The 15,436-nt window shown below is 35.9% G+C and overlaps 1 protein-coding gene across 1 annotated transcript; it reads left to right on the top strand.

Annotated features, from left to right (window-relative positions):
* The first annotated feature begins 4,662 nt into the window (after positions 1-4,662).
* ube2b (ubiquitin-conjugating enzyme E2B (RAD6 homolog)) lies at positions 4,663-14,166 on the top strand. The gene is made up of 6 exons (XM_032576560.1): positions 4,663-4,860; positions 9,700-9,780; positions 10,965-10,990; positions 12,115-12,204; positions 12,911-12,999; positions 13,886-14,166. Exons 1-6 carry the CDS (start codon positions 4,817-4,819, stop codon positions 14,012-14,014), a joined length of 459 nt encoding a protein of 152 aa, XP_032432451.1. The 5' UTR covers positions 4,663-4,816; the 3' UTR covers positions 14,015-14,166.
* Positions 14,167-15,436: the final 1,270 nt, after the last annotated feature.

Genomic DNA, 15,436 nt, shown 5'->3' on the forward strand with positions numbered 1-15,436 from the left:
TAACTAAACAAGTATTTTAGTTAAGTTAGTAAATCTCTTGTTTAATAAGCAAAATATTTGCTATTTTGCTTATTAAACAAGAGATTTACTAACTTAACTAAACAAGTATTTTAGTTAAGTTAGTAAATCTCTTGTTTAATAAGCAAAATATTTGCTATTTTGCTTTTGAAAATAGTAGATTTTATAAGGCTTTCATAAGGTTCAGTTCTGACTGGTTGGCAGTTGATTATAAGTCAAAATCTCTGATGACTTTATAAAATAGATTTTAACCTGTTTTCATGATGTCTGCCTATAACAGCACTGCTGGCCTTTACTGAACTGTGACTGTGATGCTACAAGGCTGAACATCTGAATATGTAATTTAATTACCTCCGCCTATGTAACATGACACGGCAGCTTTAATGAGGCAATTAGCTCCTGTAGTGCAGATGGTGGCTGGTTGCTGCTCTCTGCATCACTCAGCTCTCAGAATGAGTTAGATTCCTCCTCAGTTTCTGTGGAGATGCAATTTGTGATTTAAGTGAGACTAGTGAGAGTTTCCTGATAAATTTCACTGTTTCATTAAGTATTTGCTTTTTTATTTAGTCTATTCAACAAGGACCATATATAGGAATATTAATCTTACTCCGGATTACCATCTGCAGACCATTTGCACCTTCAGCTCTGCCTTGTGAAAACCTTTTCCTTTCATTTAATGTGAAATGTTTGTTTCATTTTTAGTTCTGATAACCTCTAATGACAGCATTAATAATTAAAGGGGCAGTATTATGTGTTTTCCAGGCACATGGAGCCATTTTATAGCACAATCAAGTAACTGTGTTAACTCCAACTTTTATAAAAATGCTACATATATAAAATATGACTTAAAAGAAATTTGATTTTGTAATTTAATGCCTTGAAATTGTCTTTAAAAACTCCTGCTCTTTCTGAAACTCCGTCATCACAACATGGCTCCTGTACCTTTAACAACGTTTGTACATTTTGTAGCTCCTGTAATGAGCTAGCAGATGCAGTTCCACCAGGTGTTTGCTAATTGCTGATTGCTGAGTGACAACGAAGCTCAGAAGATTAGAAACTGCAGATTTGAGGAGGAGCTGCACTTCGAAGGCGGAGGTAGGTCTATCTAGGCGATTGCTCAGCTGGTTGGTTGCCATGGAGACTAAAGGATTTTTAACACCATCATAAATAAATCAGTTAAAAGATTCCCCAGTTAAAACACTGTTAAACTATTTAACTATTTAACTATGTTAAACATAGTTAAATATAATCAATCAATCAGGTTTCTTTGTATAGCCATTTCAGCAACAAGGAAGTTCAAAGTGTTTAACTTCATAAAAACACAAAAACATCATACAGTCAAACTGAGAACAAGTGAACAATAGAAGTGAACATGCACAATTAAATCTTTTTAAAATGTACATAATATTGTACAGTTGTGCTCCAATGCTGCTTTTTCTCGCAGCACATTGGAGAGAATGAGAAAGCAATGCCAGCATTTCCTCACCCTGGCTATTAAAAGCAGCAGAGCTAAGCAGGGATTCTTTCATCCTGCATATTTTGGCTCGACCCAAAGCTTTTGTCCAGCAGCTGGCAGAAAGGTCACCTTTTCCTTTACCAACCATAAAACAACCTCTCACAGCACTTCATAATGTCCCATAATAATAATAATAATAATAATAATAATACAGTTTTAGTGTTTAAATGTGACTAAACAATGTTATTTTAACAGCTGAGATGTACAGGAAGTCTCTGGAAATAAAAAAAAAAACTATTCTCGTGTGACGTTACGACCATCTTGGCAGGCAGTTGCTATGGAGTTGCTATGACAACAACAAACAAGTCACAAGCTCAGAACTAGCTCTCGCTTTGTTCCTACCTAACTTATAAACAATATAAGTACGTTACAAATATTATTTTACAGTTGTTGAGTTCTCTAACCACCTCTGTGTAATACTAAAATAAATATCAGCGATATTTACTGTAGTACTTACTGCCGAACTAGCAACACTAGCTTGTCTAATGTAGCTTTTATCTGCTAGCTAAGACGGACATGTAGCCTACGTACAGTCACCAGAACCTTGTTATTCACATGAAGAGTTCTTACGTCCTTTATAAATCCGTTTAAACATTGACTGTTTGGGTCCATGAAGCTCCTCCAAGCTGATCGTACTCTTCGTGAACTAACAGCAGGTTAGTTAGATCGGAGGGAGCTTGTCCACATCATCTGACACGTTTCCATCCCAACTGCAGCCATTTTGTTCATGTGCACATAGAAGAATGCCAATATGTTTTCTTTTTTTGGTTTGGAAGCCATCGTTCACCTTTGCTTTGCCTACTTAGAATAGAATATATCACTGACTGTTAAATGGGTTAAGTGATCCTCAGGTTTGAGAAACACTGCCATAAACAAAAAAAGTTAAATGTTCCTAAGAGTGATGTAAGTAATTCAAATATGACTTAATATGAATAAGTAAATAAATAAGATAACAAGCATACTTGCAAATATGTTTTTCTGTAAATAATCTGTAAATGAGTGCAGAGAAAATCAGATTTTAGTTACTCAGAGTTGGGGATTGTAAAGTCTGATGGCTACAGGCAGAAATGATTTCCTGTGGCTCTCTGTGGTGCATTTTAAGAAAGCATGGCTCACGTCTGGTTCAGACTTGTGGGAGTTATTATGTACACACACCAAGACCTGACCTAAATGTGTGATTTATTACATGAAGCTTTATTACATGCCTGCTTTAGGTGCTGGTAGCATGGAGGAGGCGGCCCGCCCTTTTGGCTGTGTGTGACCTACATTATCACTACAGTGAAATGGGCTAAGAGGGCTTTACGCCTAGTGATAGCAGCAATCTGGATTCTTTTAGGGAAATTGTGAGGAGAAGGATTAGGCTTGATTCAATAGCTGGTTTTTGTCAGGAGGTTGGCCCAGCATGCAGTGGTGACTCATAGAGTATCGGGATGTACCTTATGATTAACGTCTCCATAAAACTGTCTCTACAAAACCAGTGAACTGTTAAAGAAAATACTTGAAGTAAAACAAACAAAGTACAGTTTAACATTTTAAAATGTGAACTATTTACCTGTTTCCATCAGATATATTAAGCTGAAAATGTCTTGAATTAAATTAAATTTCCATACTTTTACACTCCCTTGTGCATCCATAATAAAATCGTATTTTGTTAAGTATTGAAACATCAGCCCATCTTTTGCTGATTTTTGCTTCTGATCACTTTCCCAGCAGGACAATAGAGGCAGCATGCATCAGCTTCAGATGGATTACGGGGATTATAAAGTAAGCCACTTACTGACTGAGTAGATGATCACACTGGAGCACATAATTATTTAATCTGTCATTTCTCAAAAAATCTAAAAGTGATTGTAAGTGAAGCATTGATTCCTATCATCTGGTAAAAGTATTTGAAATATTTAATTTAGTAAACATAAGTATGTTTCTACACTAAATTATACACATAGCTGCTGGGATCTTCCACTGTGGCTCTTAGAAATTTAGGTAAAAAGTGCTAACTTTTATCCTTAAATACAAATACAATAACAAATGTAGAGTTTTAGCAATTTATGAGGTTTTTAATGGACTTACTGGCTTAGATTTCCACTAAAGAATAACACTAAAAGTACCAGTAACATATTTATAGAGCTAATTTTCTAGTAATTTCTTTTTAAAATAATAAAAAACAAACATAACTACTCTCTTTTTGCAAAAATGTTATGTTTTCTTTTATTTTAAAATATTAAAAATAGAAATAAAATAGTAGTTCTTTAAAAATGTGAACAAATTCATTTTAACACTATATGTTTGATTGGATTTGTCTTCTTATTCGATGCAGGTAAACATATGGTTTCAAAAATGTTTTAGAGAAAGAGATTTTGGGGTTTTGAGTAGCTGTAAGCACAGGTGGGTAGATTACACAAAAACTTTACTCAAGTAAAAGTAAGAAGTAACCATCCAAGAAATTACTCAAGTAAGAGTAGAAAGATATTTGGTAAAACAGTGAGTAACTGATCAAAAATCAACCATTTAATATTTAGAAATTACCTCTTCAGAAAGACAAAAGAATAAGTGAAAATTTTAGTAAATAAAAATAATTTATATAAATAATGTAATTTCAAAATATAATAAAGCTAAAGAAACATTTTCAATATGAAATTTTAACAAAAACTGCAGGTGAATTTTTGATTAAAACAAGTTTGAAGTCACAGTGCGTAGAGTATCCAGAAATATTCCTCAAATAAGAGTAGCAATACTCCATAATAAAATTACTCAAGTAAAAGTAAAAAGTACAGCGTAGTAAAAACGCTTTTTCAAGACTTTACAATTTCTTTACTCAAGTAAATGAAACTAGTTACTACCCAACTCTGGCTGTAAGCCACTATTATTATTGAGATACATCACTCGAAAATAAATTAACTTTTGAATAATATTCCAATTTAAGCACCTGCACATTATTAGTAGTTGTGTAATAAATAATTATTACATTCATATATAAGCAGTTTAATCTTTTAATATATTCCATCAGAATTTCAACTGATTTTTAAATAATTTTATTTATTTGTTAGTAGGGAGGAGTTTTCGCAGCATTTTTTAACAGAAACATTGTGACATATAAGGGTTGCGCCTCTGTTGGCCTCAACACTGCAACCAACCGACGTCAACCATAAATAGCGAGCTAGCCAGTTGTTGTTTTGGGGGAATAAGAAAAGAGCTGCAAGCGGAAGAAACACCGGATTTGGGCTTTTTCCTCTTCGCTCGTTTAGTTTTTTTCAAATTGTTTTTGTATACACAACTGAAATAATGTCTACGCCCGCAAGGAGACGGCTAATGAGGGATTTTAAAAGGTAAAGTAGCCGTTTGTGGAAGCTATCTCTTCTGATTTAGCCGACGGAGCTACGTGGCTAGGTTAGCGGTTAGCTTAGCGTTAGCTCCGGTTGACGACAACACTGTCCAATTTTTACTACCTAAAACGTCTTACACCGAATAGTCCAGTCTTTTTATGATAGCTGCTGCTGCTTTTTTTTAAAATGAAATAACAAAGTGTAACGTCTTAAATGTTAACAGTTGATGACAAACGGCTCATTTTAGCTGAATTACGCCAGTGTTTTTCAGTGTTTTTGATCGGTTTTTTAGGCGTTTAGAGCTCAAATTTTCTGCCGCAGGGAAACAAAATGAGTTTGGATCAAAAATGTTTAGCAGCCGTTTGACCTGTTCATGAATATTAGCTAAAATATACACAAATCGGTTGTTTAGCATCGAGAGGGTTTAAAATGATCCCCGTTCAAATAATATTTAAACATTTCTCTTCTTAAATTTGGTTTCGGTTTTTTTCTGTCAGGGAGATTTCGGGGATTTTGACTCCAAGGAAACTACCGTGTTTACAATAGCTATATAAATTCCTGCCACTATTTCTGTTTTCACCTTAATGTTCTCTGTTTATTTGTAAGTCAACATTTACAAATATATTAACATTAATACTATTGATCTTTATTAGATTTGGAGATTTTTAAATATTATTTTACTCTGGACTGTAGAATCACAATGATTCCCATTTCTGCTAAAATCAAAGTATTACAGTTTTGATAATGTTCTCTGTATTATTTAGTTATTGTCAGTTATATTTTGCTATCTCCTCTTAGTCTGGATTGAATTATTCTGCTATTACTGCAGAATAGTCCAGTCCTGACTTTGTACTGCAAGAAAAACACTTGAAATTATTTTTAACGTTCAGTAATCAACAAAAGCTTGGCTAAACAGAAACTGGGTTTTAAATTTAAAGCTATTTGTGCAGAATTGCAATAAGTCAGTAAATCGCATGATAAATGAAAAACGAGCTTAATAATTTCCATTTGCATGATCAAATCAACCAGTTTTTATCGTCCAAAACCTGGAGGATTAAAGTAAATTTTTTACGCATAATTTAGTTTGTTGTTTCTGTTTTCTGTTTTTAAAGTTTATTGATTTGTGAGAATCTGTTCTTGCATTATTAAGCCATCAGCGTTATGGTAGTGGAAAATTGTCTCAAAACAACAATCTTATCGTTTATTGCAATAACGTCTGGGGCAATTTATTGTCCAGAAAAATTTATTGTGACAGGCATCCTCACAACAAATCATAGTGTGGTATTAAGTGTAACAATCTAAACATTAAGTGGTTTTTGTGTTTAAATAAAAAGTTAATGTTTCTCACCTTAGCAGCTACTGCTAGTTAAACTTATCATTCCCAGAATGCTGCGCTGCTGTCTGTGGCGTCCTGTGCTGTTTTATGTGTGGAAGCAAAGAAAGTCTGTAAAAACCTCAATGTTACAGCAGTGGAGTTAAGGTGTCGCTGTAACTCCACTCCACTGTGGGGAACGTTAACACTGAATGGATCCGTCTAACGTGTCCTGCTCCAACACTGGCCAACTGCACTCGTTATATTCTTTCAATTTCTTGAAATGTTTTCTTACAAAACCTTCTAAATGTATTATTATACATTTATAATAGAGGAGAGCAAAGTACCCAAACATATCACTCAAGAGTAGCACTATTTCAAGTAAAAGTAAAAAAGGATTTGGTAAAATGTTTACTCAAGTACTGAGTAACTGATCAAATTATCAGTCATTTAATATTTAAAAATTACACAATCAGATGGAACAAAATATAAAGTTAAGTGGAAATTTTTCAAATAACGTAATTATGAAATAATAAAATTAAACAAAAATATTTTTCCAAATCAGTTTCTTTAAATAAAAAATTTCTAAAACTTTAACAAAAACTGCAGGTGTGTCTGGTGGGTAGAGAATCCCGAAATTTTACTTGAGAGTAGAGATACTTCATAATAAAATTATTCAAAAATAAAAAGTGCAGTGTTGTAAAAGTACATTCTTTCTAAAAAGCAAATGTACCTAGATACTAGCCAACTCTGGTTGGTTCAGTTTATAGTTTTACACAAAACTAAAGACTGTTGTACAACCGTTTCATGACATCCTAACAGCTCAGTTTTGAGCAGCAGAGATGATATTTCACAGCAACCACCATCAGTTGTTGGCAAGCAACTGCTAATCCACCACATTTGCTTTTGCCGCTGCTCTGTTGGTCTCTGTCTGGTCAGAAATCCAGGCAGAGAGACGTTGGAGTCGAGGATCTGAGACGGTTTGAACTTCGTCCTGCTTTTCATGAAACCTCATTTTTAACTCCTCTGGGATTTAGTTCATAATTCATGTGTCATTTAAGCTTTGGACATGCTAATTGAAAAACAAAAACCTTTTCCATCATGACAACTGTCTGATAATAGAACAAGTAAAAACAAAAATCCTTCTTGCTGCAATTGTCCCAAAAAACATCAATAAATAAAAAAAAAGTTCATAACATCTAGAATCTAAAAAATGAATAAATATTTTTTTCTTTTATGCCAATAGCTAAGGTTTTTGAATTTACACATAATGCAGATTGAAAATAATTTTATGCATACTACTTAAAAACTTCTCACGATATAAGGATTTCATATCAGTCTATCAATAATTATTGATTTTTTTATGTTAAATATCTGAAATGCAACCAGACTGGTTTTGTGGCTTTTCCTGTATTATCCAAAGTTTTTAATCCATATTTTTAATTTTTAATCAGTTATGAGGCGCGGTGGAGAAACCTTAAACTGCTGCTGCGCAACTTACTCAGCTGGTTGTTGCTAGGCAACCAAATAGTAAGTGTGTTAGTTCAGCGGTCCCCAACCTTTTTAGTCGCGCGGACCGGTCAGCCGGGGGAGCAGTACTCCGATGTTGTCTTGTTACTCATTCTGCTGCAAGTTGGCTCAATTTTGACGCGCAAGAAGTAACCGGTAAAATCCGGTTTAGGATTTTCAAAATAAAAGATCCCGAAGTAGTTCATTATGTCTTGTGCTGCCCGTTACCAATTGGTCCGCGGCCCGGTACCGGTCCACGGCCCGGTGGTTGGGGACCACTGTGTTAGTTGATTCCCCTAAACTAGCTTAGAGCTGCTAAAGCCCTTCCTCTGCCTACATCTCCCAGAATGCTGTGCGGTTCTGGATCAGAGTTCAGTGAATATTCTATATATTGAATATCCTATTGGATTGTATTATCTATTGATATTGATCACGTATCCGCTGAGCTCCAGCTCTACACTAACCGACCTGTGCAGTAAAACAAAGTGACCGTCTCCTGGCCGATGCATCCAGTCCTGTGTTTCACATCAGTGAGTTTGTCTGCAGGACGGCCGTTAGGAAGAGATCTGGGCTCTTACTGCTACAAATCTGCTTAACAGATTTAATTGCTGTAAACCTTCATAAAGCCTAAATTTCTTCTAGACATGGGGGTTATATACAATCTGTAAGTTGTGTGCAGTGGTTCCTCCACCTCTTCTGTCTTCATTAGTGATCAAGAGTCTGAATGTGAGGCATAACATGAAGCAGCTAATTTCAACCAGTTTATTTATCATGTTGATTTGGTCCATTACTCTGTAATCCGCAGCAGACTGGTGTTGGAAAATTAATTTAGAACGGCGGCTCTGATTTGCTCCTGTCTCTGTTGCCAGGCAGTTGTTGCTGTGGCATTTTGCTCTGTGTGTCTCAGATCATTTGTCGAAGTTCAGATTGTGAAACCACAACTGGCACGGAAAATCAGCACTGAATTATTTTTATTTCAGGTTAATCAATCGGGTTGTAAACTGACTGGAGGATTAAACTTAGACATTCCACTGCACAGGATTAGATTAGCATGTTCTCAAATGTAATGTTTTAATTACTGAAAACTAAAACCTGGAGTATGTTTTTAAACTTTGAAACACTAAAATAAATGCAGTATGAATAGAACTTAAAGTTATTACAGTAGATCTTCAAGATGCTTGATTTGTGAATTGAAAGATCCATTTTTAGGGAATGAATCGGATTAATTTCAGAAAAGATATCTAAAGAAAAGTTCCAAAAGCACTTTAAATGTGTAAACAAGTTCCAGTTGAGTCAGTCAGGAGGAAGTTGTTTTGTTGCAGATCAGAGAGAAACTGCAGCACATGACGTTTCCTGACTGCTGCTTCGCTTCTGCAAGTTTAGATATTTAGAAATCATGTAATGGAGTTACTTTCTGTTCTGCAGAAAACAAGGAAATCAGCATCAAGGCATCAACAGAACTCATCAGAGCGACCAAATCACTGACCAAGCAGAGACGCATTAACTGCAGAGCATCACTGCTTTACAGTCTGAAAACATCAAAACATCATTAATTGGACTTTGTTATGAAAACTATAAATCAGAATTCTTATATTAAGAAATTTATCACAATAAATGAAAAACGATGTGATAAATACCAACCCCACAATATACACTTTGGATTATTCCTTTTTTACTTTAGTTTATATCAGAGTGTTTTTATGGCTGAGTTGGCGTCAGCGGCGTTTCCAGCCACAGAGCGCTGGCAGCACCATGTTGGCGTTGTGCCGCGCAGCGTTGTGCCACTGATCCTGCACACAGCCTCATGTTGCAGCTTCTTGTTTTGACTGATAATTGTCCCGTTGTCAAGGTGTTAATTAGTCGCCTCATGCTCCACTCGTTCATCATTCCCTCTGGCTATTGTTCTTCCTGTTCTCTATTATTATTATTTTATAAATCTTTTCGTTGTGTTGCCAGCTGCCTCCTTCTGAAATGCACTTCTCTTTCCTCTCCTCCTCATCGTTTCTTCCTCTGCTCCTCAGACTTCAGGAAGACCCTCCCACCGGTGTGAGCGGAGCGCCGTCTGAGAACAACATCATGCTGTGGAACGCTGTTATTTTTGGGTGAGTCATGTTCTAAATGCAGCTCCTCCCCACCGTCTCCTCTGATGCTCACATCCTGCAGCCGCCTCTTTGCTTTAATAAAATATCAGATCTCATCGCTAAACGCCTGTCTTCATGTGTTATACGGACCAACGGCACGATTCAGCTTAGATCTGAGGTTTGGTTCACTTATTTTAGTTGAAACGTCCGTTCAGGCCCAAACCACATGCAGCCGAATATCCACAGGAAATAATAATAATATCACTAAAAACTATTATTTATAAAACACAAGTGAAGATGTGAGAAAACTTGTTAGCGCTACAGTTTGATGATCTGTTTGATAAATTGATAATAATTTATCCACAATTGATAAATCCACAATTGGCATTTAAGTTTATTGATTTTTGAGAATGTGTTCTTGCTTTATCGTGTCATTAATATTATGTTACTGGAAAATGGTCTCAAAATAACAATATTATCGTTTATCGCGATAACTTCTGGGACAATTAATCGTCCAGTAAAATATGTTATCATGACAGTCTTCACATTCTTGCTTTGACATAATTCCAGTCTTGTTTTATTAACTTTATATTCTTCGTCTCACAGTCCAGAAACATGACGGTCAGGTTAATTCTAAATTCTCCTTAGGTGTGTGTGTGTGTGTGTGTGTGTGTGGTCCTGTCTGTCTCTGTGTTGCCCTGCGTCAGACTGGCGACCTGTCCAGGTGACCCCGCCTCTCGCCTGAAATGTCTTGTTGTGCTGGGTGAGAAAATGGACGGATGAATATTCTAATACTGTATTTAAAAGTAGTTCATCTGTCCAGTTAAATGAACCTCCTGGCGCCATCTTTAATTGCTATTAGGAAGTTGTTGTTTTGAAGCAATCTGATTGGCTGACGAAGGCTTTAGCTCTGCACTGCACTGCCCCCTAGTGGTTTGGCATGTTAAAAGCAGCGGATTTGTGTGAATTTCTTATTTTAGTTTTGTTTTATATTCGGCCTCGATGTGATTTAACGCGGCACAAAGAAAACGAAGAATATAATTGGCTTAACAAACCTAAATTAATTACCATAACAAAACATCCTGAGACAAACAAGTCTAATCTACTAATTCTAGTTCTCTGCTATAGAAAGTGACGCTCTGCCTCAGGTTATCAGATCGGTGTTGAACTTATAAATATAATATTTCTCTCTCTGTCTGCTGCAGGCCTGTGGGGACGCCATTCGAAGATGGTAAGTTATACGTTTGGATTTATTGGGTTCATACAGTGGGTTGTTTACCAAAACACAGATTTTTATTGAACTGGAGCCTCATGTCTCCTTCAGCCGAACGCAGCCTGGGGCTGCAAACATGACTCTGCAAAAGTAAACATGAAACAGAGATGGATATGAAAATACTGAGTAGTTCTGGAGCACTTTGATTGGAGAACAACTAGGTTTCATAATCATTATTATAAGAAAAAATACTTGAGCTCTGCAGAAAACTACAGGAAGTAAATGTTTGTTTTGGGAAAAACATAAATTGAACATTGACATTATTTTTCAACATTAGAGTAACATTGAAACTCTCCCTTGTGTCTTTATGGATTTCATGGATATTTTGTCCCTAAAGGAAATCCTTCTCTCGCTACTTCTCATCATTTCCATGTGGAAAAGTTTCAAGTAGGGCTTTGCTAACATGCAGCCTCTCTTGAGGTTTTGTTTTGACTTTTGTCATTTTTAATCGCTGATGTTTCAGCTGCTTTCTGTGCTGTTAGCTGATTTTCTCCGTTGTAGTTTCTCTGTGAATGTCTATGTAAAAATGATGGAACAAATCAAATTTCTCAGTTTAAATGTGAAGTGTTAATGATGGTTAAAATGAAAATAGGTTGTGAGATTTAAAAATGTCCAGCCGGTTGGGCGGCGCTCAGGTTGTTCATCTTTAGCTTCATTATGTCTCTGGAAGAGCAGCAGGTTTTTGTCTGTTCGGTACTTTGCTCTACATGATCCGTTTCTATGCTTTAGTTTATTCAAACTTTGCAAAAAATGTGAATAGACTGATGTTTATTCAGTCTATTCTATTGGCTACGAGGAAATGTGGATTCAGAATAATTCACTGTGCTTTGGCCCTGCTTATGAAATAAAAGTTACAAATATTGCGTCTGAAATTGTAGGATCTCTTCCTGCTTTTCTAGTTGACGTTTGTCAGCCTCTCCTCGCTGCTCCTGTCTAATCCTGCACAATAAACAGATTTTGCTGCAGTAAGGGTATTTATAGTCCCTTCATGGTTTCCTTTGCTGTCAGCAGCGTCTCCGTTTTTCACATCTGCATCTTTCTTGCAGAGTAAAAGCTTCGTCTCTTCCTTTCTGCCTCTGCAGGAACATTTAAGCTGCTGATAGAGTTTTCAGAGGAGTATCCCAACAAGCCCCCCACGGTTCGGTTCGTCTCCAAAATGTTTCATCCAAATGGTGAGGGATGCTGCAGCAACAAACACACACACACACCCCTTTTCTGATTATCTACACATTTAGAGCAAAAATAACTTTAAAATGCATCTTAAAAACTAGTTTTATGAACTTTTCCACCAAAATCTTTTCATAAACATCAACCGTTTTGTTCTTCCCTTCAAAGGACTCAAGATAATCATTTAATCACATAATAAATTAAAATGAGCTCCATCATTTCCATTCTGTTTTTTTCTGAAGGGAAATTCTGTTTATAATTCATTTCATTTATTGCTTAAGTTGCGAAATTTTTTAGTTGTTTACTTTGGATATTTAAAGTGTTTTCCGGTTCCATTGGGTCCTTTACAAAGTTAAAGTTTATTGGTCTTTTAGATGATGAACATTATCAATAAATTACTTTATGATGGTCTCAAAACATTATTGTCATTTATCAACATAATTTGCTTTGAAAGCTGCTGTTTTAGTTTATTTCTGAGTTTTAACAAGAAGGTTTAGTTCAAATCCATTAAAGCTGAAATAATTTATCACCTACATTTACAGCCACGACATTTTCTTCTTTTTTTTAATTAAAAAAATTAAATATATGAGATGATCAGCATAAAGGTTATATAATCATACTGTATTTGCAAACTTCATGAGTTTTACTGTTCAATGTTTTTCGCTTGGAAATGACCTGCTGAAATTCTAAATATTGTTTCCTGTTTTCCAGTTTATGCTGACGGCAGTATATGTTTAGACATTCTCCAGAATCGCTGGAGCCCGACGTACGACGTGTCGTCCATACTCACGTCCATCCAGGTCTGTCGGACTTAGATTTCTGCAAACTAAATTTAAACAATCTGTCTGAATACAAGAAAACTGAAACACTGTAGATTCATCACACATAGCGATGCTGAAATATTTCATCAAATTAAATCAGTTTCTGTTTGTAAAATTATATCAGTGTGAAAATATGTTAAACATTATTTAATCTTAAGAAGTACTTTGTTCTATTTTAATAAGTGTCTCTGACAGACATCTGTGTGGTGGAAACTAAAAGTTTTTCCTGCTGCTTCTGCACCGTTTTTTTTTTTTCACTCAACTTCCTTTTAATATTCTGGGATTTTGGCTTTTATTGGCAATGATATTTTTATGGCTGGCGCCTCCTAGTGGCAACCTGAACAAGGATATTTCAGTATTTGAATAGCTTAGTAAAAATATGTATTTTTATACAGATTTATAGAAGTTTAACTTGCAGTTAGATCTGTCATAGAAAATTCTGCTGGACGATAAATGAAATTATTATTGTTGTGAGATTTTTTAAGTGTTATATTGATCGTAATAGAAATGCTTCTCAACACCAATGAACTTTACTTCATTTGCTTCAAAAAAATTTTTTTTACTTGGGCGTGCCGTGGTGGCGTAGTGGTTAGCGCAACCCATATTTGGAGGCCTTGAGTCCTCGACGCGGCCGTCGCGGGTTCGACTCCCGGACCCGACGACATTTGCCGCATGTCTTCCCCCGTTTCCTGTCAGCCTACTGTCATTTAAGGGACACTAGAGCCCACAAAAGACCCCCTGGAGGGGTAAAAAAAAAAATTTTTTACTTGAATAAAATTTTAAAAAAGTCTTACTTGAATAAATATATTTTTTAGATTTCTTGAATAAAATTAAAGTGTGTTTTATTTTTTTATTTTGTGTGCAGTCGTTGCTTGATGAGCCGAACCCCAACAGCCCGGCGAACAGCCAGGCGGCGCAGCTCTACCAGGAAAACAAGAGGGAGTATGAGAAGCGGGTAACGGCCATCGTGGAGCAGAGCTGGGTGGACGGCTGAGCGTCTTCCTCTCCATACCCGTCGTCTTCATCACCCTCCTCATCATCATCCCTCTTCTTCAGCCGCACATCAAGAAACAACAGTAACTATCAAAACTCAAGTGCCACCCTGATAAGTAAAAAGGAAAACCAAATCTGAACAGACATCAAGTTGCTTACTGATCGTTGCAGGAAATCTGGGGTGTTGGGTTTCCATCTTAAATTGTTTCTTGTCTTTTTTTATTGCATGGTGTGGGATAAGTTATTGCTAAGAAAACTTGTAATATATGTTTGGTTGGACTAAAAGCGGTTAATGGCTGAGTTTTACTGTTTTTTTTTTTTCTGCTGATTTGAGAAGGAAACGCTAACGACCAAATCGGCACGTTTTTAAAAGCTGTGGAAAAACCCAGGAAATGCCTTTCAGAGCTTATAAATATCACTGATCCTTAGTTAAACTAAGTAAAGAACGTCTGCCGCTCCGTTTCTGCTTCGGTTTGGATTCAGTTAGTTTGAGGCTGCAGCAGCAGCAGCAGCAGCAGCTGCAGCAGAGCAGGCGAATCACGACTCCCTGGCTCAGCACGACAGAGGTTTCTTATGAGAGAGGAAATAATGTTTTTACGTTTTATTTTGCAGAGCTGTTTTCTAATTTTCTCCCTCCGTGTTTGTGTTGGCTGGAAATAAATTCCCCTGAGTGTTTATTAAAAGCAGGTAAAAATAGCATTATGGAGGCACTGCAAAAAACATTTATTTTTGGTTTACTTTCTAGTGCAAATATCTTAGTTTTGTCTTACATCAAGTGTGCTAGCTTACAAGTAACTTTTCAGCATAAGAGATGGTTTGAAATAAATAATTCCTTATTATTAATGAAAAAGTTTCAGTTCCGTTGAAAGATTATTTCACTTATAACAAAATATCTTTCCCGTGTTTATAACTGAAATAATCTGGCAGTGGAGCTAGAACTGGGTTGCTAGGTAACGGGCTGGGCCTGGCTGGGGTTGCTAGGTAACGGGCTGGGCCTGACTGGGTTGCTAGGCAACAGTGTGAAATAATCTGACAGTACAAATAGTATTTTTTAAATAACTTTTACTGGATTATTGACTTAAAACAAGCTCATTTTTTTGTTGAAAAGTTATAATTAGTTCTGTCTTTTTTGTGCACTAAGATATTTGTACTAAAACAAAATAAAAATACTTTAAAATTGAGTGTTTTTGCAGTGGGTTGCTTCCACATCATGTTTTATAATAAATAAATGCAGATTGAAGGGAAGTCGGTTAGGTAGGGGGAAGCTTTATTTTTATTTTATTTAATAATTTCTCTCCCAAAACAATTTGTGTCCATGCTTCTGATTGCTCTATTAAAACAACTTGGCTGCAAATATTAAAGAAAAAAAGAAAGCAAAATTAAATAATGCTCTTCTTTTTTTATTTAATTTGAAAACAAGCTG

This window comes from Xiphophorus hellerii, chromosome 11 (assembly GCF_003331165.1).
Source record: "Xiphophorus hellerii strain 12219 chromosome 11, Xiphophorus_hellerii-4.1, whole genome shotgun sequence".
In the NCBI taxonomy this organism is placed as follows: domain Eukaryota; kingdom Metazoa; phylum Chordata; class Actinopteri; order Cyprinodontiformes; family Poeciliidae; genus Xiphophorus; species Xiphophorus hellerii.

Bases quoted from the DNA above. Each gene is read 5' to 3' on its own strand.
- ube2b (XM_032576560.1), top strand. From the start codon at position 4,817: ATGTCTACGCCCGCAAGGAGACGGCTAATGAGGGATTTTAAAAG. The intron at 10,991-12,114 runs GTAAGTTATACG...CTGCCTCTGCAG, and splicing joins GGGGACGCCATTCGAAGATG to GAACATTTAAGCTGCTGATA. The intron at 12,205-12,910 runs GTGAGGGATGCT...CCTGTTTTCCAG, and splicing joins CAAAATGTTTCATCCAAATG to TTTATGCTGACGGCAGTATA.